Source organism: Myotis davidii, unplaced genomic scaffold (assembly GCF_000327345.1).
Source record: "Myotis davidii unplaced genomic scaffold, ASM32734v1 scaffold733, whole genome shotgun sequence".
NCBI classification, from domain to species: Eukaryota; Metazoa; Chordata; class Mammalia; order Chiroptera; family Vespertilionidae; genus Myotis; species Myotis davidii.
This window is the reverse complement of record NW_006284956.1, coordinates 210,988-238,530: the sequence shown is the minus strand read 5'-3', so window position 1 is coordinate 238,530 and position 27,543 is coordinate 210,988. Positions and strand designations below refer to the sequence as shown.

General features: G+C 48.1%; 1 protein-coding gene across 1 annotated transcript; it reads right to left on the bottom strand.

The window, feature by feature from the left end:
* Positions 1-27,543, bottom strand: ABHD12 (abhydrolase domain containing 12). The gene is made up of 13 exons (XM_006755238.2): positions 27,506-27,543; positions 27,009-27,133; positions 20,168-20,273; positions 16,567-16,686; positions 13,540-13,570; positions 11,931-11,976; positions 7,703-7,832; positions 6,397-6,434; positions 5,785-5,864; positions 4,586-4,668; positions 2,628-2,706; positions 1,485-1,612; positions 1-636 (listed from the first exon to the last, which is right to left on the bottom strand). The coding sequence occupies exons 1-13, from the start codon at positions 27,541-27,543 to the stop codon at positions 597-599; spliced, it is 1,044 nt and encodes a 347-aa protein (XP_006755301.2). The 3' UTR covers positions 1-596.

Sequence of the window (27,543 nt, the reverse complement as noted above, 5' to 3'; positions counted from 1 at the left end):
GACCACCACCAGGTTTTATTAAATAAATGCTCAGTCTAGGGCCAGGTTAGGTGGGCAGAAAGAGGAGGAAATGCAGATCACAGGCACCTCTGTGAGCGGTGGGACCCGCCTCGGGAGGCAGGGACATCAAAGAAGGCAAGCGGGGTATGTAGGGCAAGAGGGATTATGGAACCATTAGAGTCTGTTCTGCATGTGCTGGGAAGGGACAGGGCCCAAGGATCCCACATTCTCATGGGTGGTGCTGGAAAGCTCACTGTAGTCCCAAGACCTCAGACCCCCTGCCCCGTTCTCCATGCCCAGCTCAGAAGTGTGGGACTGACCGGCCGGTGGCTGGCCTGCTGTGTTACTCTTTCCAAGAGCTCAGGTTGTGTGGCAGCAAGAAGGAGAGAGGGCCACATGCCTGCCACTCACATTTTCCACAAAAATCCATGCTTCTGGCCACCAGTCTGCCAGAGCCTCTTCCGCCTGCCCTAGCTGGCATCCAAGTCCTCTCTCCAGGTGCACCGCAGACGCTGGCACCCGGTCTCCGGGGTGCTGGGTTGGTCAGAGGAATGGGGAGGAGGGCAGAGGTCTTCATGCTCCTTCAGGCAGCGAGCTCAGTGCTGGAGCTCAGGTTCCGACTTCCCCAGGAATTCCCTAGGCCAGAGGACAACGGTCAGCCAAACCCGAGATCCCGCCTCCCCCGTCCTCACAGCCCATCTAAAGAGCAGAAGCCTGGAGAACAGGCAGGGCACCAATGGCATCACAGTCAGTGACACGTGAAAAGGGAGACTAACTTATGAGCTCTCCTTAAACTTCAGAGCTATACTCTGGTCTAAGTTTTCTGTAATGACAGGGAAAAATTACAACCTCAGAGCAAATCCATACTCTTTCAGCTCATTGGTCCCTTAACAACCCAGGTCCATGTGGCAAGGAATGGCAAACTGCGACAGAAACGTAGCTTTGCCTCTGGAACTCTCAAGGCAGCCAGAGGAGAACTCACATGTGAAGTACAGTTACACACGGGATGAAACCCGCTGACGGCTGATTTGGGTGCCCCTAGGCTCAGAAGCCCAGGAAGGTGAACTCACAGCCAGAAATACAGCCTTACTCCGAGAGGCAGCTGGGGACAAACATATTTTTGAGGAGCTGGTCCAGGCCAGAGCATCTGTGTGCTGTGTATGGGGGGCAGGACCTGTCAGGTATGTGGGAAGAGACCAAGGCCTCGGGTGTGTGTGGGGATGGGTGGGGGATAGCGCCTCTACATGGATGTCTTGTGCTAAACGCACCCCTGTGTCGGGTGTCTGTGTGGGTCTGCACAACCTGTACCCGGGGAGATCATGGGAATAGTCCAGGAGGGAGGGGCAATAAACACTCAGCTCCTCTCCGTGGAAATAAAAGGCTCATTAGTCCTCCCACTGAGGCAGCGTTGGTGGGTGAGCCGCTGTGTCTGGCCTGCACTGGCGCCACCCAGGACAACATCCCTGGAGAGAAGAGAATCTCACCTCAGTATCCGAGGAAGCTCGGGGCTCTTGTAGATGTATTTGTGCCTGTAGCCGAGGTCTGAGTGAAAGGGCATAAACTGAACTTTGAAGTCTCGGAAGCTGCGAGACAGTGCAGCGATGTTGTAGAGCTGAGGAGGGAGAAACAGGTCAGTGCACAGAGATGGCGGCCGTGTAGTAACCTGCCTGGTGGCTTTCCTTTCAACAGAGGCCTGTCAGAGGCGGCTGCCTCTGCAGAGCAGCCCATGGTCCCTCAAACAGCCCAGGAGCCTGCCATGGCCAGGGCCAGGGTGCTGGCAGAGCCCAGCCCGGGTGCAGCCCCTCGGCCTGCAATTTAAGAACCTACCTGTCCCCACACCTGTTTCTCAGACTGCCCCTTCCTTAGATGAGGTGCATGAGGCCAGCACCATGTGCTATGATGATGTGGTGTAAGAGCTGGGAGCAGCACTGAGGGCTCAGCCCTGGGGGCTGGGATGGGTCAGGTACCTCAGACTTTGCTGTGTGCCGGGTCAAGGCCAGTCAACAAGTTCTCTCAGGTTCTGTCCTGGCTCAGCCCCTCCTCCTACCGCCAGGACAGCCAGACTGTGCGCCCAGACTCGCCTTACCTCGGACCTGTTCATCCCCTCTAGGCTGCCCCTGCCCCTCTTTCTCACCATGGCCAGGCAATGCTGTCTCCTGCCTCACGCTCACCTACAAATTAATCCCGCTTCGTGGCAGCAAAGGCAAAGCAAATTCAGCAAAAGTACACACGGAGGCCCCGAGACTACATGGTACTCCTCTAGCATCGCTCCAATCCCAGAGCAGGAGAACAAATGAGAGAGTCTATGTCAACTTTACTGACTGGGACTCCTGCGTAGGGGCTGGAGGAGCCTTGTCATCAAGGGGTCCTATCCTCCAGCCAGTAAATGGCAAGCCCTCCCAGCTGGGTCCCCTGTAGTCAAGTTTCTGTCAGGCCAGGACCCTGTACTTGGACCTAGGAAACATTTGCTTATTTTTTATGCTTCCTCTTGTGGACGGCATGAGCTGTCTAGCCTGACTCTCACCCTGCCAGCAGCAGGCCCCTCCTGTACATCTGCCTGTGCCCAGTCCAGCTTGAACGTGGGCCTGAAAGACGTCTCCTGCCCCAGGGGCTGCATGGACACCCACCTTTCTGCCAAGATGGAAGGGCACGACCGGATCATCCTCAGCGTGCAGGATGAGCAGAGAGCAGGAGATGTGCTTCACACTGTGGGGGGGAGAAAGGACTAGACCAAGATCTTAGGAAGATGGCTGGGGTCTCCTGGCACCCTGGCCCCACCTTTGGCAGGGACCTAGGTTTAGGGAGTATTTCATTATGGTGTTTAACAGCTCTAATTCTTCTGGGCTTCTTTTTACTAAAGAACTAAAAGCTGATTTCTCAGATGTTTCTATCAACATCTATTCTAGGTGTCCATCAAATCTGGAGATCAATTTATTCACCAAATCTGGCCTCTGCAGTTTCTGAAAACTGAACATTATTTTTGCCAGTAGATATATTTTTTAAAAGTTACAGAGCAGTATTCACAAACTGAGTATTTTAGGGGGGGCCAAGAAACTTATTGCAAATGAATGTTACTAGGCATCTGTTGGTAAGTGTCTATACCCTCTAATTTATCTTTGGCGTAAATAACGAGTTCACTCTTGAATGTTTACAATTAAATTAACATTTGCAATAGGTTCACTTACTTCAACCCCTTTAGCAAACCACATATTAGGCTGAGTGTCTCTTGGCTGCCTCACAGAGGTCTCATGGTGAACTGGTGGACACAGCACCCACCTGGTCTTAGCACTTCCATACTGATCACTGATATGGGGGCTCCGTGAGGGCAGTGTTGGTGGGCAAGCCTGGCACCTGGCAGAACCCCCAGGTGGACGGCTCGTCATCCCAGAAATGCCCAGCCCATCCACTCTGACCTCATTCCACTGCCAGGGTGAAACGAATCAAACTTTGAACTATCGGCTTTTTAGATTTTCACTGTGGATTTGATTTCCAGTCAGGGCACATACCCAGGTTTCGGATGCAATCCCAGATTGGGGAGCATGGGGAAGCAAATGATCGATATTTCTTTCTCCCCCCTCTTCCTCTCTCTAAAAGCAATCAATCAACTAATCAATCAAATAAAATTCCCACATGGAAAGCCAAGGTCAAGGGTTCAGACAGTGGGCACTGAGTGCCCAGGGAACATCCCTGCTCTACCTGCTCTGAAAGAGACCTAGCCCACATGCTTCACCTTGGCAAGTAATTGGCAACAGACCTGCCCGCCAAGAGGGGGCTCCTGAATTCCAGTGGGTGAGGGCTGGGCCACGTGGGGGTGAAGTGCTTGCTGGACCCCACAGCTGCCACTACTCAGCTGGAGGGCAAGGCCTAAGGCGGCTTGTGGGGGAGAGCAGCACGCATTGCTGCTGTTGTTTAGAAAAAGTCCAGTTCAGATAATTCTTAAGTTCCAAAAAAAAACTGTATTTACGAACAGGTATTTTGCTTATAATTTTTGCTCAAATTTTTGTTCTATTTTTAGAACCAAAAAATATAATTGAAGGGGAAAATATGCTATTTTTCAACATTCTGTTTCAAAATGTAGATTTTTAGATATTAACTGAATATTTAGGTAAGAATTTTTTCCTTTCTTTAAAAAAAAATTGAGATGAAATAAAGACATAAAAAAGACTATGTTAACAGAATATGAACATTGTTCAGAGAATGAACCCTTAACTAGAATATTTACTTTTAACTTACCTAATAGAAAACATAGCCAACATCAATCAAATGGCTGAGGAAAAGTCAGTTTTTGAGTAACAGTTACTATTACTGCTTTAACGCCTATTCAGGATTTGGTTTTGCCAAACTATTTTCACATACAAACCATGCAGACTCTGCTTTCACAAAGCTTTCGTTCCGCAGTTTTCCCAGACTCCTTTTTCTCTCAGGTGCAACTCTCTACCTGCTTTCCCTCTAGAAGGAGAGGTTACAGAAGAACCAAAGGCTTCAGAACTCCATCCTATTTGGTTAATGTGACTGAACAGGCTTATCCTGGAGGTTCTCAGTGTTTTTCTAAGTGAAAAATTAGATGCTCTACCACAGTACTCACTTTTCATCATTTGCAAATTTAATTCCACTGTTTGTAATGGGATCGAGGAAGAACCAGTCAAACCCAGGGAAGAATCGATATACCTGAGGAAGACATGGACACAATGTGTAGAAGAGTCAATGAAACGGCTAGTGTGGCTCAGCTGAATGGAGAGTTGTCCCGTACACCAAAAGGAAATGGATTCGATTTCCAGTCAGGGCACATACCCAGGTTTCGGATTCAATCCCAGACTGGGGAGCATGGGGAAGCAACTGATCGATATTTCTCTTTCTCCCCCCTCTTCCTCTCTCTAAAAGCAATCAATTAATCAATCAAATAAAATACCCACATGGAAAGCCAAGGTCAAGGGTTCAGACAGTGGGCACTGAGTGCCCAGGGGACATCCCTGCTTCCTAGTATACTGACCTGCAGCTCTACCAGGGCACCCCAGCCCCTCTTGTGCCCTGACCACAGATTCCCTGCTCAAGAGGACCCCAGACTTGCTGCAGCAAAAGCTATCTGCAAATGGGGCTCCTACACCTCAGAGCAGCAGCCTAGAGACCAGACATCCCACAGACATCAGGGCCACCACCTCAAGAAAAATGGGGGTCCATACAACTTGGGAGAAAAGCAACAAACATCAAAGAAGCAAGACTAAAGAGGAATCTTGGTCAGCAACAGAGCAGTGTGAGGTCAGATGGTAGGCTGACACAGAAAACACAGCCAGTTAGGAAGCAGTGGGATGGAAAAGGATGGAAAGGCCACAGAGGAAGTCCCTCTAGGCCACACGTTACCCCGAAATCCAATGGTGAGAGCCTGGCTGCTCAGCACTGTCTGTGGGGATGGAGAGTGAAGGCACTCACCAGCTCACCCCTGAGGAAACAGCTGGGGTAACAGCACCCAGCCTGGGCTGAGTCTCACGGGGAACAAGCCCGGTAGGCAAACCAGGCCATGGGGGCAAGGCTTCCTGAGGGTCCTGCCACTCTAGACAACCCAGCTGTGAACCCGTCCTACCTGGCTGCAAAGTTATCAACTTCCTGGGCAGCTCTGGATTCAGGCCAATGCCCAGAACTAAACAAAGATTCATTCTTAATCTGCCTTCATTAGAATATTTAAATAATTTTTATGATTATTGTTTTTATACTTATTTACTATAGTCACTTCACAGTAATTATTTTAATAATGAAAATAAGTCCATTTTAAATAAGATCTGTACTTGCCACTGAGAACGGATGGCTCTTGGCTTCTTCGCGGATATTAGTGAATGGAGATTCCAATATAAGGGCATCTGGAGGCGTCTCTAAATTATTGGTAAAATAAACAGGAAACTGTGAGATAGGCAAGAAGCCCAGACAAAACACAAGCTCCATGGCCCCATGAGGGTCCATGGGAGGGCTGGCCCCCCAGAAAAGACAGTGGAAGCTGGGGTGCCAACCTGGACAGCTGCACCCCCTCAGGCCCACCCACATGATTGGCATGAGGGACCCTCAGATGGCCTTGGGTCACTCCTGAGAACCACATCTGCTAAAGCTGCTTATTTGGAGCCTGGTCCCTGGTGAGGCTGCACCAGCTGCTCAGGAATCCCTGGGGGGGATGCAGGCTTAGGGCAGCTGAGGGTCTGCCAGGCCCTCACCTCAATACCCAGCTCAAGGGGCTCCAAGGGGACACAGAACATGGGCACAGTGTTGCTTGCCCACAAGCACCCACTTCACAAGAATTCACAGCAGGGCCTGGAACACAGCCAGGGCCCGAGCACTCTGCCTGCCCCAAGGGAGCCGGGACCAGGAGGAGCCCTGCCCACACACCAGAACTCATGCCATGTGAGCCCCTACCTCGCTCACAGAGGCGCCGCACCAGATTTGTTGCCACTCTGAAGAGAGAAAAAAACAACAGTTCAGTTGAATTTTGACAAAAACTGTTTTATATGAGACTGTTCTCATACTAGAAAGTGAGCAGAGAAGCTGTGGGATCTGGGAAGAAATTGGTAGCGTTATAGGGAAGGGGGAGGGGAGACAAAAATGTTCCAGGATTGTGGGTGGGCCCGGCTGCCCCAGCCTCAGCCAAGCCCTCTGTCAAGGAAGGCGATGACAGCCACCCTTCATGTCCTCAAGGCATGTTCTGCAGCCTCACCAGGAGCAGCCTTCTTCAGGCTGCAGAACACTGCCCCTCAGCTCACACCTGGTTGGAGGGAGTGCTCCTGAGACAGCTAAGAGCAAGCTGTGGTCCACCTGCCTGGTTCTGGGGGCCTCTTGCCATACCAGCCATGTCCTTTGCAGACAGCCATGGCAAGATGGCCTGGTCCCCTCCCCTTCCCAGGCACATTTCTGAGGGCTATTTTCTCCATGAGGAGAAGCCAGGAGGCCCTGGCCCAGACCATGCCCAGGCTGCAGGCCCGGCCCAAATGCAGCATGCTGAGCTCGCTTCAGCAGTACATATGCAAACTGCAGCATGCTATCAGGATGAGCAACAACCTGGAAAGGTGTCGCAGCCACTGCACTTGAATGAAAGGCAGCAGGAAAAGATAGGGTTGCTGAAGGTCCTGGGCTTCTGGGCACTGACATCTTTCAGAAACATTCTGGACCTCACATCAGCAAAAACAATGTAGGTGACCCCAAATGGAACACTGAAGTGCTTCCTGTCTTGGCACTGCTGCCTCCCCCAAGTTCTCTGGTAAGCCAAGTACGGCCTGTGTGGCCCAGTTGTTACAAAAGCCCCAGAGTAGTGATCAGAGCCCTGGCACTGGGGCTCGCTGGCCAGCACATGAAGTCCAATACCAGGAGATGCGAAGCCCAGGTACATCTGGAACTTGAACTCCATCTGGTCTGCTCTGCCCCGCCCCCCAAGGGCACAACCTCGGGCTGAGGAGTCTGCCCATCCTCCCTGAGGTGGGGGAAACCACCCTACAAATGCCCATGTGTGTCTCGAGTCACTTCTTGGGTTGAGGAGGTAAAGTCGTTCAAACCTTTATGGTTTCTGTGGCATCGCTTCCCCTGCCCTGCGTGTAGACGAGAGACAAGGCTTATTAGAACTAATGGTGCTACAGGATCCGTGGGGCACCGGGGCACCCTCGGGGACCAGGCTGGAGGTCGCCCCATGAAGCCCTGCTCTCCAAAAGGCCATGCCATGCTGGAAACTTACCCAGTGCCTAGGGAGTGGCCCCAAATATACACAGGGTTGTCGCCACTTCTTGCTTTGATCCAGTCAAAAACATGGAGTGCGTCATAGGTCATGCCCGGCTCTGACGGTGTGCCTATTGAGTCACCCCAGCCTGGGGGAGAGAGGCAGAAGAGAAGGAAGTCAAGCCCAGTTCACTGAACCTCTTGGGGGTAGATTCAACGCCCCTCTTTCTCCACAGGCAGGCCCAGACCATTAGGGGCAAAACAAAGCTCTGCCATCACCATCGTCACCATCCATAGCTGGAGGTGTCCCGACAAACTTGTTCCTACTTCTCCCACCTCTTTACCCGATTACAACCCTTGAACCCAAAGGCTGTCACACGCCCTAGACTGAGTCCTGATAAGCAGCAACGAAGAAGGGAGTGGTCCTGCTGGGACATCAACCCCCCCAACACTGGGGGCTTGTCAGTGGCTGGCCCAGGGTGAGGGGCCAATGAGAGCCCAGCCTGCCCCGGGACCCCTCAGCCCAATCCAGACGCCCTGGCTCAGCTTCAGCCCAACTTTGAATAGGCAAGGGAGTCAGGACAGGCTCTGAGAAACAGGGTGGGTGACAGGGTAGGTGGGGGTAATTCCAGGCTCCAGGCAACTCTGAACCAGAGAGGCAAGGGCTCTAAGCATCTTGTTTGCATAACAGAGGAAAGCCAAACACATCTGCCTCCACTCTGGGTCCTCCCCAAGGGCCCTTCCACCCAGTCCCCAGGAAAGGTCAAGTGCCCTTGTCATTTCCACCAGCTCAGCAATGAGTCATCATCAAATGATCTGAAAGTACCATAAGGTTCAGAAAAAGCAGGTTCTGCTGCATAAGCAAAAACCCACAGAGTAAATGGGCACAGTAAGTCACTTCCCCTGGGCATCCCAGACACAGATTAGGGAAGAAGTCATATGAGAAACAAGGCAAGACAGGGCACAGTGGGAGGCAGGGACGCGGGGATAGGGAGGGGCAAAGACACACAGAGCGAGACAGAGACTTGACAAGGACAGCAAGAGACACTTAGAAGCGGAACTGCTCTCTCATAGGGCTTAGAAATGTAGAGGCTTAATATACTGGATTTCATTTCTTGGCAGAAGCACAGGGAGGAAAAGAAGGAAGAACACTGGCCCTTCGCTTTATCCTAAGGGCTACAGAGTAGAGCAGAAACAGAAAACCCTTTTAGCACAGACAAAAGGATAAATAAATGGGTGAACTGATTTCCGGACCCTCATTTCAGAGTTTTTCCCCAACCCTAACTTTTAACCTGACGGAACCAGGAACTAACTTCCTTCATGAAAGAACCATTCCTGAGGTAGGCAGAATGATGACCCCCAGAGAAGCCCACATCCTTATCCTTATCCCTGGAACCTGTAAATATGTTATGTGAAAGTGATGCAGGTTAGCAAGAAACTAAGAAAATTTCCTGGCAAGTGAATGAAGAAACTGAGACAAATGGCTGAACAACCGGCCAAAATGGCTGAGCAATTAACAGCAGGTAATCACAAGAATCTACCCTTCCCAACTAAAGATACAGAAGAGAAGGTTGTTTAAATCACCTTAGTCTGAAAGACAGATAACAACAACAAAAACAATTAGAGCCAGACTAATACAAGAAAAAGGTAAAACTAACCAGAAAATGACCCCAGATCCCAAAAGTCAGGGTCCGAGTAATGCAGATACAAGGGGCCAACAGTCAAGGAATGCGGGCAGCATCAAGAAGCTGGAAAAAGCCGAAACCGGTTTGGCTCAGTGGATAGAGCGTCGGCCTGTGGACTGAAAGGTCCCAGGTTCGATTCCGGTGAAGGGCATGTGCCTGGGTTGCGGGCACATCCCCAGTAGGGGATGTGCAGGAGGCAGCTGATCGATGTCTCTCTCTCATCGATGTTTCTAACTCTCTATCTCTCTCCTTTCCTCTCTGTAAAAAATCAATAAAATATATTTAAAAAAAAAAAAAAAGAAGCTGGAAAAGGCTCTACCTGGTTTGGCTCAGTGGATAGAGCATTGGCCTGTGGACTGAAGAACCCCGGGTTGTATTCCAGCCAAGGGCACATGGGTTGTGGGCTCAATCCCCAGTAGCGGGCATGCAGGAGGCAGGAGATCAATGATTCTCTGTCATCACTGATGTTTCTCTCCCTCTCCCCCTATCTCTGTGGGTTCTTGATCTCTTCAGGGGCAAGCCCTCTGACTTATTCAAGAAGAAATACCGCAGGGGCAAGAATAACAATCTTCTTTCTTAGCAATTCCTTTTCCTGTTTTCATAACCTCAGTAAGACAAACTCTCCCAAGCATAAAGCGCATCTGATGTCCTGCTGTAGAGAAAGTCTTGAATCCAATAAAGAAAAAAGACAGAATCTTCCACATCTCTCTTCCTCTCTGAAGTAAAATATATAAGACAAGCTGAAAAAGACAAGGAACCAGATGCTCCCATAATACCTTTTGAAGGAACCAGCCGTGCCAATAGCTTGATTTTAGATCAGAGGCTAAAGATTTTGGACTTCTGACCTCTAGAACTGCAAGATAATAAATATGTATTTTAAGACAGTTAAGTTTGTGGTAATTTGTTTCAGCAACAAGAAGAAACTAACATAACACCCATATCCTCGGTCTGAGGATAGTGGACAATAATGCCTTCCAAGAAGGTCAAGATAAGCCAGCCAAGTGGCCTTCAGCCTTTACTCTCTCCAACTGAGAACTGGGGGGCATACCCTTCTCACACAGCTGCTCACTATTAATACAAAGTATTTCCTGGCTCACTGAGGTAGAGTGTTGTTAGCGCACATCAAACTGTGGGTTCTTGATCTCTTCAGGAGCAAGCCCTCTGGTTTATTCAAGAAGAAGAAATACCGTGGGGTGAGAGTAACAATCTTCTCTCTTAGCAGTTCCCTTTCCTGTTTTTACAACCTCAATAAGACAAACTCTCCCAAGCATAAAACGCATTTGATGTCCTGCTGTAGAGAAAGTCTTGAGTCCAATGAAGAAAAAAAAGACAAAATCTTCCATATTTAAAATGTTGCTCACAGATGGCACGTGCCAGGGTTCCAGGCACTAGTGCCTGCCTGTAAGAGAGACGCCCCTGGCGGGTGCATGCAGGACACTCACTGAAGAACCAGTCCCCCTCTACTACCTTCACACAGTTACTACAGGTTAGGAACCTGCTGGCTACACATCGAACATTAACTAGAGTGGGACAGGCCAGTAAGCCAGGATAAGCAGAACAGGGAAACTGAGACAGATAAACAGCAGTTTGCAGCCACCTAGACAATCTAGATGCCAGGCAGATTGCAGCCATCTAGAAAATCCTATCTTCCCTAAACCGGGGACAGTGAGAAGAAAGGGTCTGCATTTCCCCTCCCCAACCAGTGTGTAATTAGCTTAAATCACCTACTCAGGGAGACAGCAGAAATCCAATTAGTGCCATTTGTCAACCACACCCAAGGACAGATGAAGTTAAGAGAATAAATCTCATTTTGTAACATCAGCATATACCTGATGAATATTCTATTGATCCTCCCCTAAACACCCAGCCTTTAAAACCCCTCAAACCAAAGGTCCCAGCAGATCCCAGCATGCCCTCTCCCGGGAGCACAAAGCGCCTTTCTCCTCCCCCTCTTCTTTCCCCACAGGCAGGCATCTCCTTTTCTAAGCAGCCGTGGGCAAACTACGGCCCTCGGGCCTTATCCGGCCGTTCGGCTGTTCTATCCGGCCCGCAGAGCCGAAAGAGCGGAGGGTTCTCTTGCTCTCCCCTCCGCTCCTTCACCAGCAGCAGTGTTAACATGTATTAGTTCAAACACTCCATCCATGCTTTTGTTCCGGCCCTCCGGTCCAGTTTAAGAACCCATTGTGGCCCTTGAGTCAAAAAGTTTCCCCACCCCTGATTCTAATGGACTCCACGAGGCTTGCAAGCAGGGCAGCAATGGGCAGTGGCAGCTCATCCCAGGCTAACTCCCTGAATCTGTTCCCAAGGCCTCCTTTTCTCCGACTTCTTAGTAAGACAAAGCAGACCAGCATAGGCTCATTTCCCCAGCGTTTTTAGTTTCACTGCCCCAGCTTTAATAAACATCCTCTAAAACTCATCTGGACTCATGTTGTGAAAATTTTCCTGCACAAAGTCAAGAACACACACACTATCAGCAGACAGCCCCACCAAGGACCAGGTCCCCTGTCCGGTAACAGGAGGAAGCGGGAGGGCTAGGAGATGCAATTTCAAAAGAACCCTCACCTCTGTAGTCAAAGGTGACCACGTGGTAACCAAGGGAACTCAGCACCTGTAAAGTGAAAAATAACCATCTGGGCAAAAAGATCCTCGTACCTTGGACAGAGGGTAACTTGCCCCTCACTAAACCCATCCCGGTTTCCATCTTTACGCCCTGCACACATGGGAAGCTTAACAAAGACTTGTCATCATGTTGCCCCAATCCCGGTGGGATCTTATAAAACCCAATGCCAATGCTGCTACTGGATACACAGATGCCCTCCACCTCAGCAGGGTGAGCAGGAAGCCTCTCCCTTGGCTTCGAGCCATACCTGCACCTCTGCATTCAGGGGCTCACAAGGGGGCTTTGACCGCCCAGCAGCCCAAGAGGAACAACTCCATCTGCAACCTAGCATGTCTCAGACTTTAAGCTTTCACTGAATTGTTTCTGTTATTAAAACACCCTCTAGACTTGATGATTTCTCATTAGATATCTACTTACAGACTCCTTCCACTCCCCACTCCACCCGCCAGGGTGGCTCGAGTGTGCCCACAGGCATGTGGAAGCTGCCAGCCACCAAGTCATCCAAAGTCACTGCAGAGCCTTTGCTCCTTTCTCCTTAGGCTGCCCAGGGCAGTCTGTAGGCGACCTTCTAGCTTCCAGCCTCCCGCAGATCCTACACTCTCCAGAGCCACACTATTCCTGGTGTGAACCATTCTATGGAGAGAAACCTCAAAACAGGACCTACAGTTTCCCAAGCATGCCCTTCCCTGACCTGATCTAATCCACACAGGGAAACAAACACTCCAGAGCCCAGGGCAGTCCACCTGGTATATGACGAACAGAGCAGTGCCCGCACAGTACTGATGTTCCCACACATCTGCTTGTGTCCCTGTCTGCCTGTAGCAAATGCAGATGCCCATTTAAGAGAAGGATGGGGGAGACAGGCACGGTGACCCTGGACACTAGTAACAACTGCACATTTCAGGCTCCTAGACCCAAGCACCTGAGGAAGACAAGGACCAAGTAGAAGGGAAGGCTACAAGCCTGCCTGCAGCACCCCTTTACCTGGGGGAGACCTGCTGGGCTTGAAATCCAATTTAAATGTGATCATATTTCCTGTGAGGCGAGAAACTTGTGTGGTGGCCCAATTCCTGAGCCTGCAACTTGGGAGTAAAGTATAGGTGCCTGACCCCTCTGTCCTCTCCATCCCTTTTCTATGTGAGTAACACACTAGTAAACAATTTCAAACGGCTTTTATGTAAATCGGCCAACATCTGGCATAAGATCTACAGGGTCCATTTATCCTGATTTTGGAAACTTTCCTGGAGGCAGCATTGTAGGAAGCACTCCACGATGGAGTCACCCACAGAGGCAGTGCCAGAAAGGCCACCATGATTAACAATCAAAATTATCAGGGGACTCCCTGCTGTTCATGCCACTTGGAAAGAAGAGACAGGAAACAACACTTGGGCAATGCCCGCTCCATCAGAGACCCCTGTGGACACTGTTCTGTCTATCATACACTATCTGGACACTGCTCCCTCAGTCACAGGCTATGTAGACACTGCTTGACCCATCACAGACTGTGTGGATACTGCTCTCTCCGTCACATACTGTGCCATGCTCACCTACCTTGTAAAGCTCCACTCGGTGGTCACCTCCTCTAGAACGTCAGGGAGAAGGAAACAAGAATAGGTGTTAATGCATGTTCTCAAAGAGGCAGGCCCAGGGTCAATACTGGAGCATCTGGGCTTTTAAGGACTTGGTTCCCAAAACCATAAGGGGAGCAGGGGTGAAGGGGGTGGGGGGGGGGGAGGGGGGGGGGCATTGGGGGACAGGTAACCTCCGCCTTGGGATATCCTAAGTGGCTCTAAGCTTGCCTGTAGTACCGTGCCAAGCAAAGGAGAGTGTTAGTACTTTGGAGATACTTGTTAATTACTATCTTACTTTTATTTTTGACTAGGTAATTCCTACATGCAGTACAAAATTCAAAAGACACAAGAGGATACACAGCAGGCCCACCCACTCCTGCCCCAGCATCCAGCATCTTCCTCAGTCTATTGTCCAGGGACCACCTATAACAGAAGCAAAGGCCCTTCTTTACTTGCAGACACACACCCACAGGGATCCGACACACATACCTCACTTTCCACTCAATACATCACAGCCAACTCTCAAGTACACTCTTTTTAGCAGTGGTCGCTTTGCTTGTCTTGTGGTCATTTGGCTCTTTACCACCTGCTGCTGACTTAAGTTTTGCTGCCATGGCCAGATATATGTGAACCATGTGTGGGACTCATTCCTACACAAGGGACTACTACCTGAAGGCGTGCAATCGTAATCTTGACAATCACTGCTGAGTCCTTCAGCGGGCCCTCGCCTTTTACCCCAAGAGTGTGAGAGCAGCCGGCTCCCAGCCCCTCACCAAAAGACTAGTTTTTGTGGGCACTTTTTATTACCGAGGCTGAATAGGCTTTCATACATTTGAACTACTTCCATGTCTGTATTCTCTGTCCAAAGACCATCTATTCCTTCTCACTTTCTGTCCAGTTGTTGGTCAGTTGTCAGTGTGGACAGACAGACTCCAAAGTGGGAATGGGGCAGCCTCAGAACAGGGCCTGAGACAAGAAAGCAGGTGGGCTCACCCTCTACAGACTGCTCAGCTGTATGTTGTTGTTTTTTATGACGAGCATTTTGTCCATTTTGGGTGTGTATGTGGGGATGGGGGAGGGTGTGTACTTGGGAGAGACAAGGACAGAAAAAGGAGGAAACCAATAAAATGAAGAAACAAAAATACAAAGAAATGAGTTTCAAGTCTAGAATGAAATACTGCACAATGTTTGCAGTTAACTTTGGAAGAGTTCGTGGTGACTCTTATCTCAATTTTTCAAATGTCCTACCCTGAACAAAAAGAAGGATTCAGAGCATAACACAAGGGTGGCAGCAACCGGGGGTCTGAATCTCAGGGAGTGGCATGAGTCTGGTCACAGAGCAGGGACAGGCAAGACCTGCAGCACAGGCAGTCTCTGGAGCAGTGGGAGGGAGCAGCAGACCTTTCAACGTCACAATATTCCTTTAAGCCTGAAGTTACAGGCAGTTTGTTTTATTTATCATGTGACTGGCATTGCTTAACTGAACCTTATTCACAATAAACTTCAAAATTCTCTCATTTACAGAAAGATACTACAAGAGCTGTTTGTAGCCACTTGCTCTTTAAAAGAAAAAGAGAAACACTCTGTGGCTTGTTCCAGACACAGAAGAAAGCAAACAGCCAAGTGCATACATGATTTAGTAGCTAGGCACTCTATTCCTTGGCTCAGAAACCATCCTCGTGGGCCACGCTTCCTGGACTTCCTGCCTGTCCTCTGCACAGCCCCTCTGCCCAGACCCCCCACTGTGGCCTGCTTTCCCCTCCAGAAAGGCCCGTGCAGTATTCACTTGCAAGTTCTGTCTATAAAATGACCATACCCCAGCCCACCACCATGGCCAACGCGCCAGGCAGTGGCCCTGCCTCCTGCCAGCTCTCTCACACGACCTAAGGCAGCTGCAGCAACAGTGACCCTCCCAAGGGATTCAGGCAGAGCTTTGTTCAGAAAATGCACATGCCTGCCCCTCCCCCCCCAACACACACACACACACACACACACACACACACACACACACACACACAGCTCTCCCAGACAGACTCTTCTGAGTAATTCTGGCTACATGGGATGGAAGGAGCCCTCTTTAAACCAAGGGCGGTGGTAGCTCCAATCCCAGCTTGGTCTGAAGAATATGGCATCAACGTCACACTTGAAGCTGGGATAAACCTGGACAAGGGCTTTGTGTGCCAGCTGTGTTAGCGCACTAGCCCAGCAGGATGCCCGGCACTGCTGGCTTACAGCTGGAAGCAGAGAACTCAGGAAAGTCGCCCTGACCTGACAGCATGTGGGGCACCTCAGCTGGGGTCTCTTGGCTGGACTCCCTCTGCCTTTGGCTGTACCTCTTCAGTGTCACCCCTGCCTCATCTCAGCACTAGCTGGCCCTTCTAGGAGGTGTCCCACCTCCCCCAGGAAGGCATACCTGCCAGGAAGGAAATGCCAACCTGCCTGCAGTCACCAGACAGGGCTGTCAGAAGCTGCTACTGAACAGGAGACAACTTTCCTGAGGGCATTCTTTTTGGCCCTGAAGAGTCGCACCACCACTCTTTACCCCGAGGGACCATTGCTTCCTTACCCACTGGAAAACCTTGTTCCCCAAACATGGGCCCTCAGACTCGTTGCCTTTTAAATTACACCAGGCAGGACACATCCCTCTCTGGCCCAGGACCTGAGTCACTCTGACAGAGATGCAGCCTCCTCCATCCCACCCAGTCACTGTGAGCTTCAGATAAGGGGTTTCTGCTTCACATGTTGGCTTCCAAGGAAAGAGGACTGGGGCCCACTTTGCACATAGCCCTACCTTGCTCTGAGCCTGTGGGAACGCTGCTTCATGTGAGTTCACCTAGACCCCGCCCCCCTTCCAGCAAACTCCATAGGAACTCTGTCTTTTCCTCTGTTCTCCATGTGCCTGCTTCCTCATTGCAGTCGTCAGTAAGCCCAACTGGGCCAGGACACTCCTGCTCACAAAGCAGCCAGCACTGTATGGAGGGCACATGTGTGAGCTCTCCTTCCTCACCGGGTGCCTGCATTCCCGTGCAGGTACAAGATGACAGGGTAACTGGAAGCCAAGGCATCCTCGTACCACATCTGGTCCTTCCCCTGGGCGGTCTTCCACCAGACAGCGGGGACAGTGTGCCTGGAAATAGAAGCAGAGAGGAACAGCACGACCAGATGATGATGGCTGTCGAAAAAACAACTATGAAGCCAATGTCCCACCGGGCAGAGAGCAGGGGATGGGTGCGCAGAAGAGGCAAACTGTTCCTGTCTCCAGAATAAATTACTAAACTCGGAGCTCCAAGGTGTAGGGATGGCTTTTGACTGCTTACGCAGATTTCCTAACTTGCAAATGGACATCTGCTGGCCATAGAGGATCACAGATAGCAGTTACTGGGGTGTTTCTCCAGGAGGAACTAGAAGCTCTGTGAGGAAAAACCTCACCTGGATGGGTCACCAGGCCTTAACGTGGGACTAGCACAGAATGAGCACTTGATAAATATGAGCCGAACAACAGCATTTCCCTCATACATACCCGTATCGTACTTTCAAGCTGTAAGACAGCATCATGTTGCCACAAGTGCTAATTCAGCCAACACTGAACTCGTGAGCTGCACTAGAAACCTGGCCATCCTTGAAGTACCATTTCTAAAGTACAGCACATTCCAGACCCATGTCTGCAGACCCATGTCTGCAGGAGGACGCGTTACAGGCTGCCCCATCTCGTGACTGAGCTTACATTCAGCCAACTCATTCCATACCCGGCCAAGTTCTCAGAGACTCACTCAGTCTATCTGGCCAAACCCTCCTTCAGAGAGATGCTCCAGTTAATCTTAACTCAGGCCCACATCAAATACTGTTAATCACTGGGGAGCGACTGAATTAATAAGGCTTTCTGTAAAAGTTACTTAAATTAGTAAGAATCCTTTAAAAATGCTGTAGTCAATGGCCAATTTCTTATTTTCAGCATCTCATTTCTAACATATTTTTTTGACTAGTTCCAGGGATAACACTGTGGGTGTTTCTGACCACTGTAATTATCACTCTCCTATAATTATAAACCTATGGAATGGAAAGGTGTGTAGGTGTGTGAGTGTGTGTGTGTGTGTATTTATCTTTATTGTTGAAAGTATTACATTTGTTCCCCCTTTTTTCTCCATCAACCCCCTTCACCCTGCACCACCCACCACCTGCCCAGGTCTTCACCACACTATTGTCTGTGTCCCTGGGTTATATATACCTATACTTATAAAAGGGTAATATGTTAATTAGACCGGACGTCTTCCGGACATCCTTCCAGACAAAGCCGCAGTGGCAGGGCCCGAGGCAGAGGTGGTTAGGTGCAATCAGGCCAGCAGGGGAGAGCAGTTAGGGATGATCAGGTAGGCAGGGGAGAGCAGTTAGAAATGATCAAGCCGAGAGGGGAGAGCAATTAGGGGCGATCAGGCTAGCAAGGGGGAACAGTTAGGAACAATCAGGCTGGGAAGGGAGAGCAGTTAGGGGTGATTAGGCAAGCAGGCAGAGAGGTTAGGGGCAATCAGGCAGGCAGGCAGGTGAGCAGTTAGGAGCCAGCAGTCCTGGATTGTGAGTCAGACATCCCCTGAGGGGTCTGGGTTGGAGAGGGTGCAGGCCTAGCTGAGGGACACCCCCCCAGCCCCGTGCACGAATTTTATGCACTGGGCCTCTAGTATGTATATAAGTTCTTTGGTTAATTTCTCCCTTCCTATCTCCCCTACCCCCACCTTCCCTCTGAGATTCGTCAGTCTCTTCTATACTCTATGTCTCCAGATCTATTGTGTTCATCAATTTATTTTGTTCATTAGATTCCACATATGAGTGAGATCATGTGATACTTACCTTTCTTAGACTGGCCTGTTTAGCTTAGCATAATACTTTCCATGTCCCTCCATGCTGTCTCAAAGGGTAAGAGATCCTCCTTTTTTACAGCTGTATAGCATTCCATGGTGTAAATGTACCTTTCAGTACTGGGAGCTAAGGCACTTCCAGTAGACATCCTACAACAAATGTGGGACTCTTGACAAAGGCCCAGGAAGCTTCCAGCAAGAGAAAAGGGGAAATATTCCTGGGGCTCACCTCTGTCCTGCCAGGTGGATAACTCTGCCCACGACAGGCAGCTGAGATTGAGCTGACGGCCAAGCAAATCCTCAGCTTTAGATCTGATGAGGTGCCTGATGAGGGTAGTTGGTGCCCAAGGGCCCACACTGTCCTCCCAACAGCACAAGACATGAGCAGGCAGCAGGTGCCCACCAGCACACAGCCTCGCTGTCACTACCAGAAGTTGTATTTGTTGTCACTAAATACAACTTTCTTGGGTAACTGCTATGAGAGCTCTCAGCCTAAGTATCAGCACCACAATCCCCCCCTTTGCAACAGAAGGAAGAAGCCCTAACTAAATCCCATGTCTTCAAAGCACAAACCCCCATTAACCGGCAGGAGGGCCAACCAATTCCCACCAAAGAGCTCTGGATGGAGAAGCAGAGTGCCCCTGTGCACACAGTGGTCAGTAAATGCTAGATTAAATCAAATTGGAAATGACAAAAGACTCTATAGAGTCTCAGCACCAACTTGTAAGAACAAAAATCTCCTTTCTCATTTTACGTCCTTTATCCAGGACCATTATTAGAAATGCCTGAACTCCTCGCAATCCACACTGGGAAGCTATTCACAACATTTCATTTAGAAGCTTCTCACATACACAGTGGTTTTCTGAGACAGCAGGGAGAGACTTTATGGTACTGAAAAAACACCCCATCTAGATTAAGGGACAGCGATTCAGAGTGATTCTGAGAGGAAAAAGCACAACATACCACAGAAAGGTTAATCAATTTAAATTTAGTTGTTCTAAAACACCCACTTGTCCCCAGAAAAAACATTAAAACATATTCTAAAGACAAAGAAATCACAGAGCTCAATCCAATTCAAATTTATGGCTACAAAAAGTACATACTCAGGTAGCAAACACCCAAATTACTGCCAAAGTGCTGTATGTAAAAAGAAATCAAGCTGTTTTCAATATCTAGACCAGGGGTCCTCAAACTTTTTAAACAGGGGGCCAGTTCACTGTCCCTCAGACCGTTGGAGGGCCGGACTATAGTTTAAAAGAAAAACTATGAACAAATTCCTATGCACACTGCACATATCTTATTTTGAAGTAAAAAAACAAAACGGGAACAAATACAGTATTTGTATTTGCATGTGGCCTGCGGGCCGTAGTTTGAGGACCCCTAATCTAGACATTCCTGCCTCTGAAAAGAAATGGTGTATCTCAAGCCTGTGCTCACAATTCTGTGCTTATATTCTCTGATTCTAGTACTTTCTTTTCCCCTGGAAATGAGGCTCTCTACAAAAAGCAATCTGGTTCACAAAGCTCTTTGAAAACCTCAGGATAGTTTGGTGCCATCTCATTGTGCTTCTTTAGGATCAAATTTAGCAGAGCTCTTTGCTTTGGAAATAAAGTGGGTAAAAATAAAAGTGGACATGCAACAGTTTTAGAGACTGCTGCCAAGGGCAACAGTGACCACAGTGCACAGGGTCCTTCCTGCCTCCTGGAGAGTCCACACAGTGGGTGCCTCGACCCTGCAGCCATTTGGCCAGACACTCACCAGACTCCAAGGGTCACGTCTTCTTCTGGCTGGAGGTAGTAATTACAGGTGTGATTCAAACCTTGATCCTGTGGTTTTTTCAAGTCAATGAAATAGGGAACTCTCACTGTGGGGGACAAAGAGATGAAAACCAAGATTAGTGGGGTACACACACACACACACACACACACAGTAAAGCTCTCTCTCTCTCTCAAAAACAGTGCCAAGTCTTTTCCAACACAGTAATGCCAGGCATACCAGTCCCTCCAGCCTCAGGTGGAATTGTAGGCAAGCCTGCTCTGGGACACTATGAGTGAATCTTCAGAACCTCTAGCAAGGGTGAGGTCTGATTAGAGATGGACACACTGAAGTTTGATTATTCAAGGTGTGAGAAGGTGCAACTGAGGAAGGCAAGATCCCTGAGAGACATGAGGGTCAGCTGATCCCACCTTCTATAAGGAAGCTGTACAGATTTTTAGTTTTCTTTGGTGAAGTGAGTAGTTTCATTAAATAACCTCACGCATCTACGTCATATAAAAGCCAAGTGTGCTCATCTGCCACCCTTGTCCCCTTCCTGAGCTGCACTCATCAACCTCCTGCTCCAAGGCCTTTGCACTTGCCGTCCCCTTTGCCTGAATGCTCTCCCACCACATAACCTGCATATCTGGCTCTCACTTCCTAAAATGTCCCTGCGGATCAGTACACATTTGCTGAAGAAATAAAGTATCCCACTCCTGAGGACATGGGGTTACACACATGCTCTTTCCTCAGAAATTCCCTGAGCAAACGTTTCAGACCATGCAGGCAGACAAATCCTCCCACCAGGGCTGCTTTCATAAACTCCAGCTTCTTAATCCATCTCTTCCTCAAGAAGCAGGATACATTTTTTTAAAACACTAATTACTGTTTTCTCTCAAGAGAAAAATGGCAACCAAAGGAGGTAGCATAGTATTTCCTCGTGCTTTTATGGTGCCAGCACTATGTTGTTCATGCCCTCATCACAGCACTTCTTGTAATCTGCACACCATCCTGATAGGCTGGTACTACTGGTGTTTCATAGCTCTGGTTAAGTCACCAGCTCACATGGGACAGAACTAGGATTTGCACCTTGGCTGCCCGACTCCATGACCAACACTCTTGACTAATCAGACAGGAAGTGAGAAAGGTAAACTGGTTCTAGTCCTCATTGACCCCAAGTGCCCTGTTATGGGTTGGCTTGTGCCCCCACCCCTGCCCAAAAGGATACACTGAAGTACTCAGAATGTGACCTTATTTGGAAATAGGAACTTCACAGAGTAACCAACCCTGTTAGTTAGATCCCCATCCAATATAACTGCTGTCCTTAACAAAAGGGGTAACTGAGACACACAGAGAGAGAAGGACAGAAAAAGACAAAGTAAAGACACAGGGAGAAGGTAGCCAGGTGACACTGGAGGCTAGACTAGAGTGGTGCAGCTACAAACCAAGGAACACCACGGATTGATGGCTACCACCAGAAGCTGGGAAGAGGCAAGGAAGGATTCCACCCATTCTCAGGGAGCATGGCACTGTCGACACTTTGCTTTCAGACTTCCAACCTCCAGAACTGGGAGGGAGTAAATTTCTGTTGTTTTAAATCTGCCCACGAGTGTGTGGTACTCATTTCACAACCTGGGAACAAATGTAGCCATGCCACGGAGTTCAGATTTTACTCTGGCAATGAGACTCAGAGAGAGGGACTGAGAAGGACTTCTGTTTCTCCCGCTGTTTCAGATGCAGGCATCTACCTACTCCTGCAGTCCCAATTCTGTGACTGTTCTATGCTGTGGAAACTGAAGGCTGCAGCCGGATATGACAGCTCCTCATCCGACAAGTGTGAGACGAAATAACTTACTCAATGAAACTCTGAATATCCACACCTAGTGCCCACTGTCACCACATCCAAACCATTTAATCAATTCTGCTCCTAAGGCTGAAATTACATACCCCAGACCCAGTGCCAAACAGAAAGTGTGTGCCATCAAGGGCTAAGGGCACTTGGCTTCCGCTGGCTCAGTTTCTGAGCCTTGACTGGTCCTGTGTCCGGAGAGAAGGCAACCAAGCTATGTACACACTACCCCAGAGCTCAGAGGACCCCCCCGCCATGCCAAAAAGTATTTACAAAGATTAGCAGTTGATCCCCAAAGCCTCCAAACCCCAGAAAATTAGGAACTGAGGAATCAGATTCTACTCCAGAATAGACTCATTCCCGAAGCTAGTTTTCTAGTTCACTTTTATTTGTGTTTTAGAAACAATCATGAAAAAGGAGATAGTAAATGCTCCAAGTCCAGCAGATGCTGTCCATGCATCTACCCTCCAGCTAATGGGGGCCTCTGGTCACTCCTGGGGGTCAGACAACCCTAGAGCAGTGGCCAGAGGAACTACCTTGCCACTACTGGTGTAAGTGAGCAGAAATGCCACAAAGGAATGGGGTTGAGGAGTATAGGAGACCTAGGCTGGCCTGGGCGAGAACACAATAACAGGCCAGAGCTCACTGACCTCCCATGTGATCATATACCTTGGCCCCACTGACTCTGAGATGCTGGCTGCAGCTCTTCCTTTACCAGAGCATTATATACAGGGTTGGAGTAGGGACAGACCACATGGCCTGCAGGCAAGGTAGTCCACTAGGAGTTACAAACTCCACCTCACACACAGGTTGACTGCATGGCCCAGGAACCCAATATACAGGACCCAAGGCACATCCAGCCGCTGGGACCCAGGTCTCTGGCTTTTCCTTCTTCCTGTTTGCACTGTCTACTCTCTGGCCATATCCACCATTTACCAGCAGCCACAACCATCAACAAACATGATTTAGAAAGGATCCTGCACAATGGTTCTCCATGAATAATCAGTGAATCAATATATGAATGAAGGGGAAAAGACCTATTCTGTCTTCTTTTTTTAAAACTAATCTGGAAAATATTTGATAGGGTAAGAAGCTGAAACTACTTACCTGCAAAGAACATTTTTGACTGCCTGAAGATTTTAAATATCGGGGCTATAGCTGATCCCAGTTACTGAGCAAGGAGCAACCCTGAAACACTGGATGACGTGCAGAGCCAACAAGGGGAGGGTTAAGAGGGCTCTCTAGGTTTTATAAAATTACAACTCCATGATGCAGGCTATAGGGGCTTCCATTAGCACAGAATAGAAAAGAAAGCTATCAGAGGGCAACAGGGACTGCTTACAGGGAAGCAAAAAGAGGAGGCATAAGCACTGTTGTCCCAGTAACCATTGAAGTGAACTGGCTGGCCTTTTGCTTTAAAAACAAATACATATGCCCTAGCCGGTTTGGCTCAATGGATAGAGCGTCGGCCTGTGGACTCAAGGATCCCAGGTTCGATTCCAGTCAAGGGCATGTACCTTGGTTGCGGTCACATCCCCAGTGGCGAGTGTGCAGAAGGCAGCTGATCGATGTTTCTCTCTCATCAATGTTTCTAACTCTCTATCCCTCTCCCTTCCTCTCTGTAAAAAAATCAATAAAATATTTTTAAAAAATACATATTTCGCCCTGGCAGGTGTGGTTCAGTAGTTAGTAGTGTCGGCCCACGTAACAGAGGGTCTTAGGTTCAATTCCCAGTTAGGGGCAGGTATCTGGGTTGCAGGTTTGATCCAGGCCCTGGTTGAGGCAAGTGCTGTGAGTATCGAGAAACATATACATTTATAAACATGTGTAAGACAGACAAGAGACCAGCAGGAAATAAATGACGATGTTAACAATTTTCTCAGAATGATTTTCACTTTCTTCTTCATTGTTATTCAGGCATTTTCAGTTAATCTTTTAGAATAATCATGTATTTTTTTGCTTGTCAAAACATTTAAAGAATAATGCCTTAAATCATAAGTGCTAACCTTCTTCTAAAGCGTATTTATCTGATTTATAAATTTGGCTTCAAATAGATTTATTGTGAACTTAAAAATATATTCTTTAATCATATTTTGAGGCCTAAAAGATTGTTACACTTCCTTTGATATCTAAATGGAAAACCACAGGCTCATGATTCACATTTTGAGGAGACAAGAATAGAAGCACCACCCCAGCAGCATGAGGTGAAACCGCCAAGTCACTACAGGGCTCTGTTAGAGCCCCCCACCTCCTCTGCAGGGGAAGGGGGTACAGACAACTAACCAACAATCTCCTTTTAAAATGCCACTGTGGCCCAAGCCTCCTCTTCTGTGCCATTGGGGCTGGCAAAGTTCCTTTCCTGAGGAACATCTGCAATTTCATTAGGAAACCAACAAAGCAAAATCTGTGGGCTGTGTCTAAAGTAGCCAAATAACTGATCTGAAGTAAATCAATTCAATTCAAATATTTGCTGTAGGACCCACAGAGCAGCATGCCACATGTACCTGCTGCCACAAAGACACCAGCCCAAGGTACCTGCAGACCAGCAAAGGTGGAAAAGCGTGCAAGGTCAATTCTAAGGTCTGCTATCAGGAAATCTGCAGCCCTGGAGCTTTGTGTTTATATATAAACTCTAATTCTCTTCTGTGCTGGACAGACTGTGGACATTTAAGTCAAAAAACAAAACTCCCTTTTTAGAATATTGCTAGTTCCTTTTAAATTTGAGCTTCTCACAAGTGATAAAAACTTAAGAGATGATAAATTCCCAGAAGTTCAGCTATGTCTCTGTTAGAAAAGTCAAATGCCTCTTAGTATACTACATGTATTTTACAATTTAAAAAAATTTTTTTGAAACACATCCTGGCTAATTTTATTAGAAAAAAATTTCGCACAATTTATGTTTCACCAGTCTGTTCTGGCATGCTGCTACTGATATCAGAATCCCTGCATGAATAAACAGCCAGTGTGCACACCTGTAGTATCTTCCACAGCCTGTGCCCAATTCAGTATCATTGCCATGGTAATGGTGGAAACAATCTTAGCCAACATGCTATAGTGCCCTATTTCAGATTTCCTTAAGGCTAGGCAGTTGCTGGCAAGGATGACCAATTTCACTTTACCTTGTCTGATTATTTTCAGAGTCTGCTTGTACTCCAACATGTAATTTCCACTTTTTTATAACAAGGTGGAGCCTAGAGCTGATGGACTCCAGCGACTTTGTCATCTTCTTTGTGGTCACTGTCTTTCTACCTTAAGTGTGGGACAGCCCCCAACCAAGAGCAGCTGCCAAGATGGCCAAGGAGAAAGAAAGTTCTAGTTTGACATCAAATAAAAATACTGCTGCTACTCTTTAGAGCAGAAATTCCTTTTTAACCAGCAACTTCCAACTTTTTGTCAGTAAATCTATTACAGACTTAACACTCCAAACTTATATACCCAGACACTGGGGAGCTGGGAGCACTTGTGTTACCACAGGAAAGGGGATCTGGATTCCTATGACGCACCCACCCCAGTGTGTCTCTCCTAGCATGGACCAGGCCAGTCACACATGGACCATCTCAACACCTCGTGTCTGTCCTCCCCCTGGTCCTCACGTTCTTCCTCCTCCCTCCCCTCTACTCGTTCCCCTGCTGCCTCCACAGCACCATCCCCAAATTCCCTAGTCTCTGGCTCCCAAACACATAAAGTTCAAGTCCACTCTCTGCAAACCAACACAGTCAAAGAGCATACACAGAGACCACTTCCTCTGGTTTGAATGCTACCCATACCCAATTTGAAGGCCATCATTTACAGAGCACCATGTTCTATCCTCAAACCTCTAACACCCACACACATAAGTCCTTGCCCTCTTAGTCTCATCTTGTAGGTATAAAATGGTGCTCCTTGCCCGGCCGGCATGGCTCAGTGGTTGAGTGTTGACCTATGAACCAGGAGGTCATGGTTCAATTCCTGGTCAGGGGACATGCCCAAGTTGAGTCCTTGATCCCCAGTAAAGGGAGTGCAGGAGACAGCGATCAATGATCCTCTCTCATCATTGAAGTTTCTATCTCCCTCTCCCTTCCTCCCGAAAATCAATTAAAAAAAATTTTTTTTAAAAAAAATGGTGCTCCTTAAGAGGATTATTCCCAACAATCACAGAACTTCTATTTCATATGCTTGATACTTCTGCACCTTTCTCCTCCCACTTGCAAAAAAGTAAATATATAGCATGCGTGCGCGCACACACACACACACACACATACACACACACAAAAACACCTTTGAGACTCTAAGTAACAAAATAAACTGATGAATGGAATGGATCCAGAGACATAGAAGCATGGAACAGAGTGAAGGATCTCAGAGGGAAGGCAGGGGAAGGTGAGTGGGTAGGAGGCAATAAAAACAAACCCCTCCTTTGGAACACACAAAGTCCAAGATAACTCAAGGAGACTATAGTACCTATAAAGCCAACATATACTTTCATAGAAACCAAAGCATGTCAGGTGTTTTTAAGTGAAAACAAAAATCTATTCTTAAAAATAAAAAAAAGGCCTAAGTATTATTTTTTCAAGTGGTCATCTTTTCCAAGGACAGTTGCCCTTCTAGACTGCACAAGTGACAAGCATCTCCACCTGACAGCTTCAGAAGGCTCTCCATGTGGTCAACCTTTTTACCTACCTCAGCTAAAGGAGGACTCCACTACCATGCAACAGTCATCTGTGTACACAAATGCCAGCCCGGGAGAACAAAGCACTCCTTACAGCCTGTAACTGGGAAGGTGCACAAGGGAACTTTCTGGGTAAAAGAAACATGCTATCTCTTGATCTGGGTGGTAGATATATAAATACAGGGTGGGGCAAAAGTAGGGTTACAGTCCTGAGTACGTGAAACACAGTTTCTTCTTGTCTTATTTATTGTATAATTTTCCAGAGGAACAACTGTAAACCTACTTTTACCAGTATATAAATCATCATCTTACTAAGGTTAAAGAAAAAACAGACACAAGGAACTTACCAAAATTTAAGAAAATCAATTTGGCCTGTATCCCAGGACATAGTCTGATGAGGAATGGAATGGCAACATATAATCCCAAAATACAGAGAAGGATCTTCCTCAGTTGGAACCACATGCCCTTTCGCCTGCAAGAGAAAAGCAAAGAACAGGTCAAAGGCAATAGGTACAATTTTACTAGTTTATTAATAGCATTATCGAAATCACTAACCAAGATGCACAAGTATCTTTACCCACAAGAATACTATCAATAATAAGAATAGCTTCCTGCCTACTTTTGTTAAAATAATTATTTTAGGTCTTTTGATTTGATCTTAGAACACTTCTGTGAATTTCTTTTTCTGAACGCTGAAGAAACAGTCCTGATGATTTCCTATGCTTGCCCTGGGATCAGAACACAGCATAGATATCAGATCTTCAGGAAGTGCCCAACCTAATATCAGACCATGGCTGCAACTTCATGTCAAATAATAGTGACTACATCAATGCCTTGTGATCACCTTGTGATGTAAGCCAGCCACAGGTGTAAGTTGCCCAT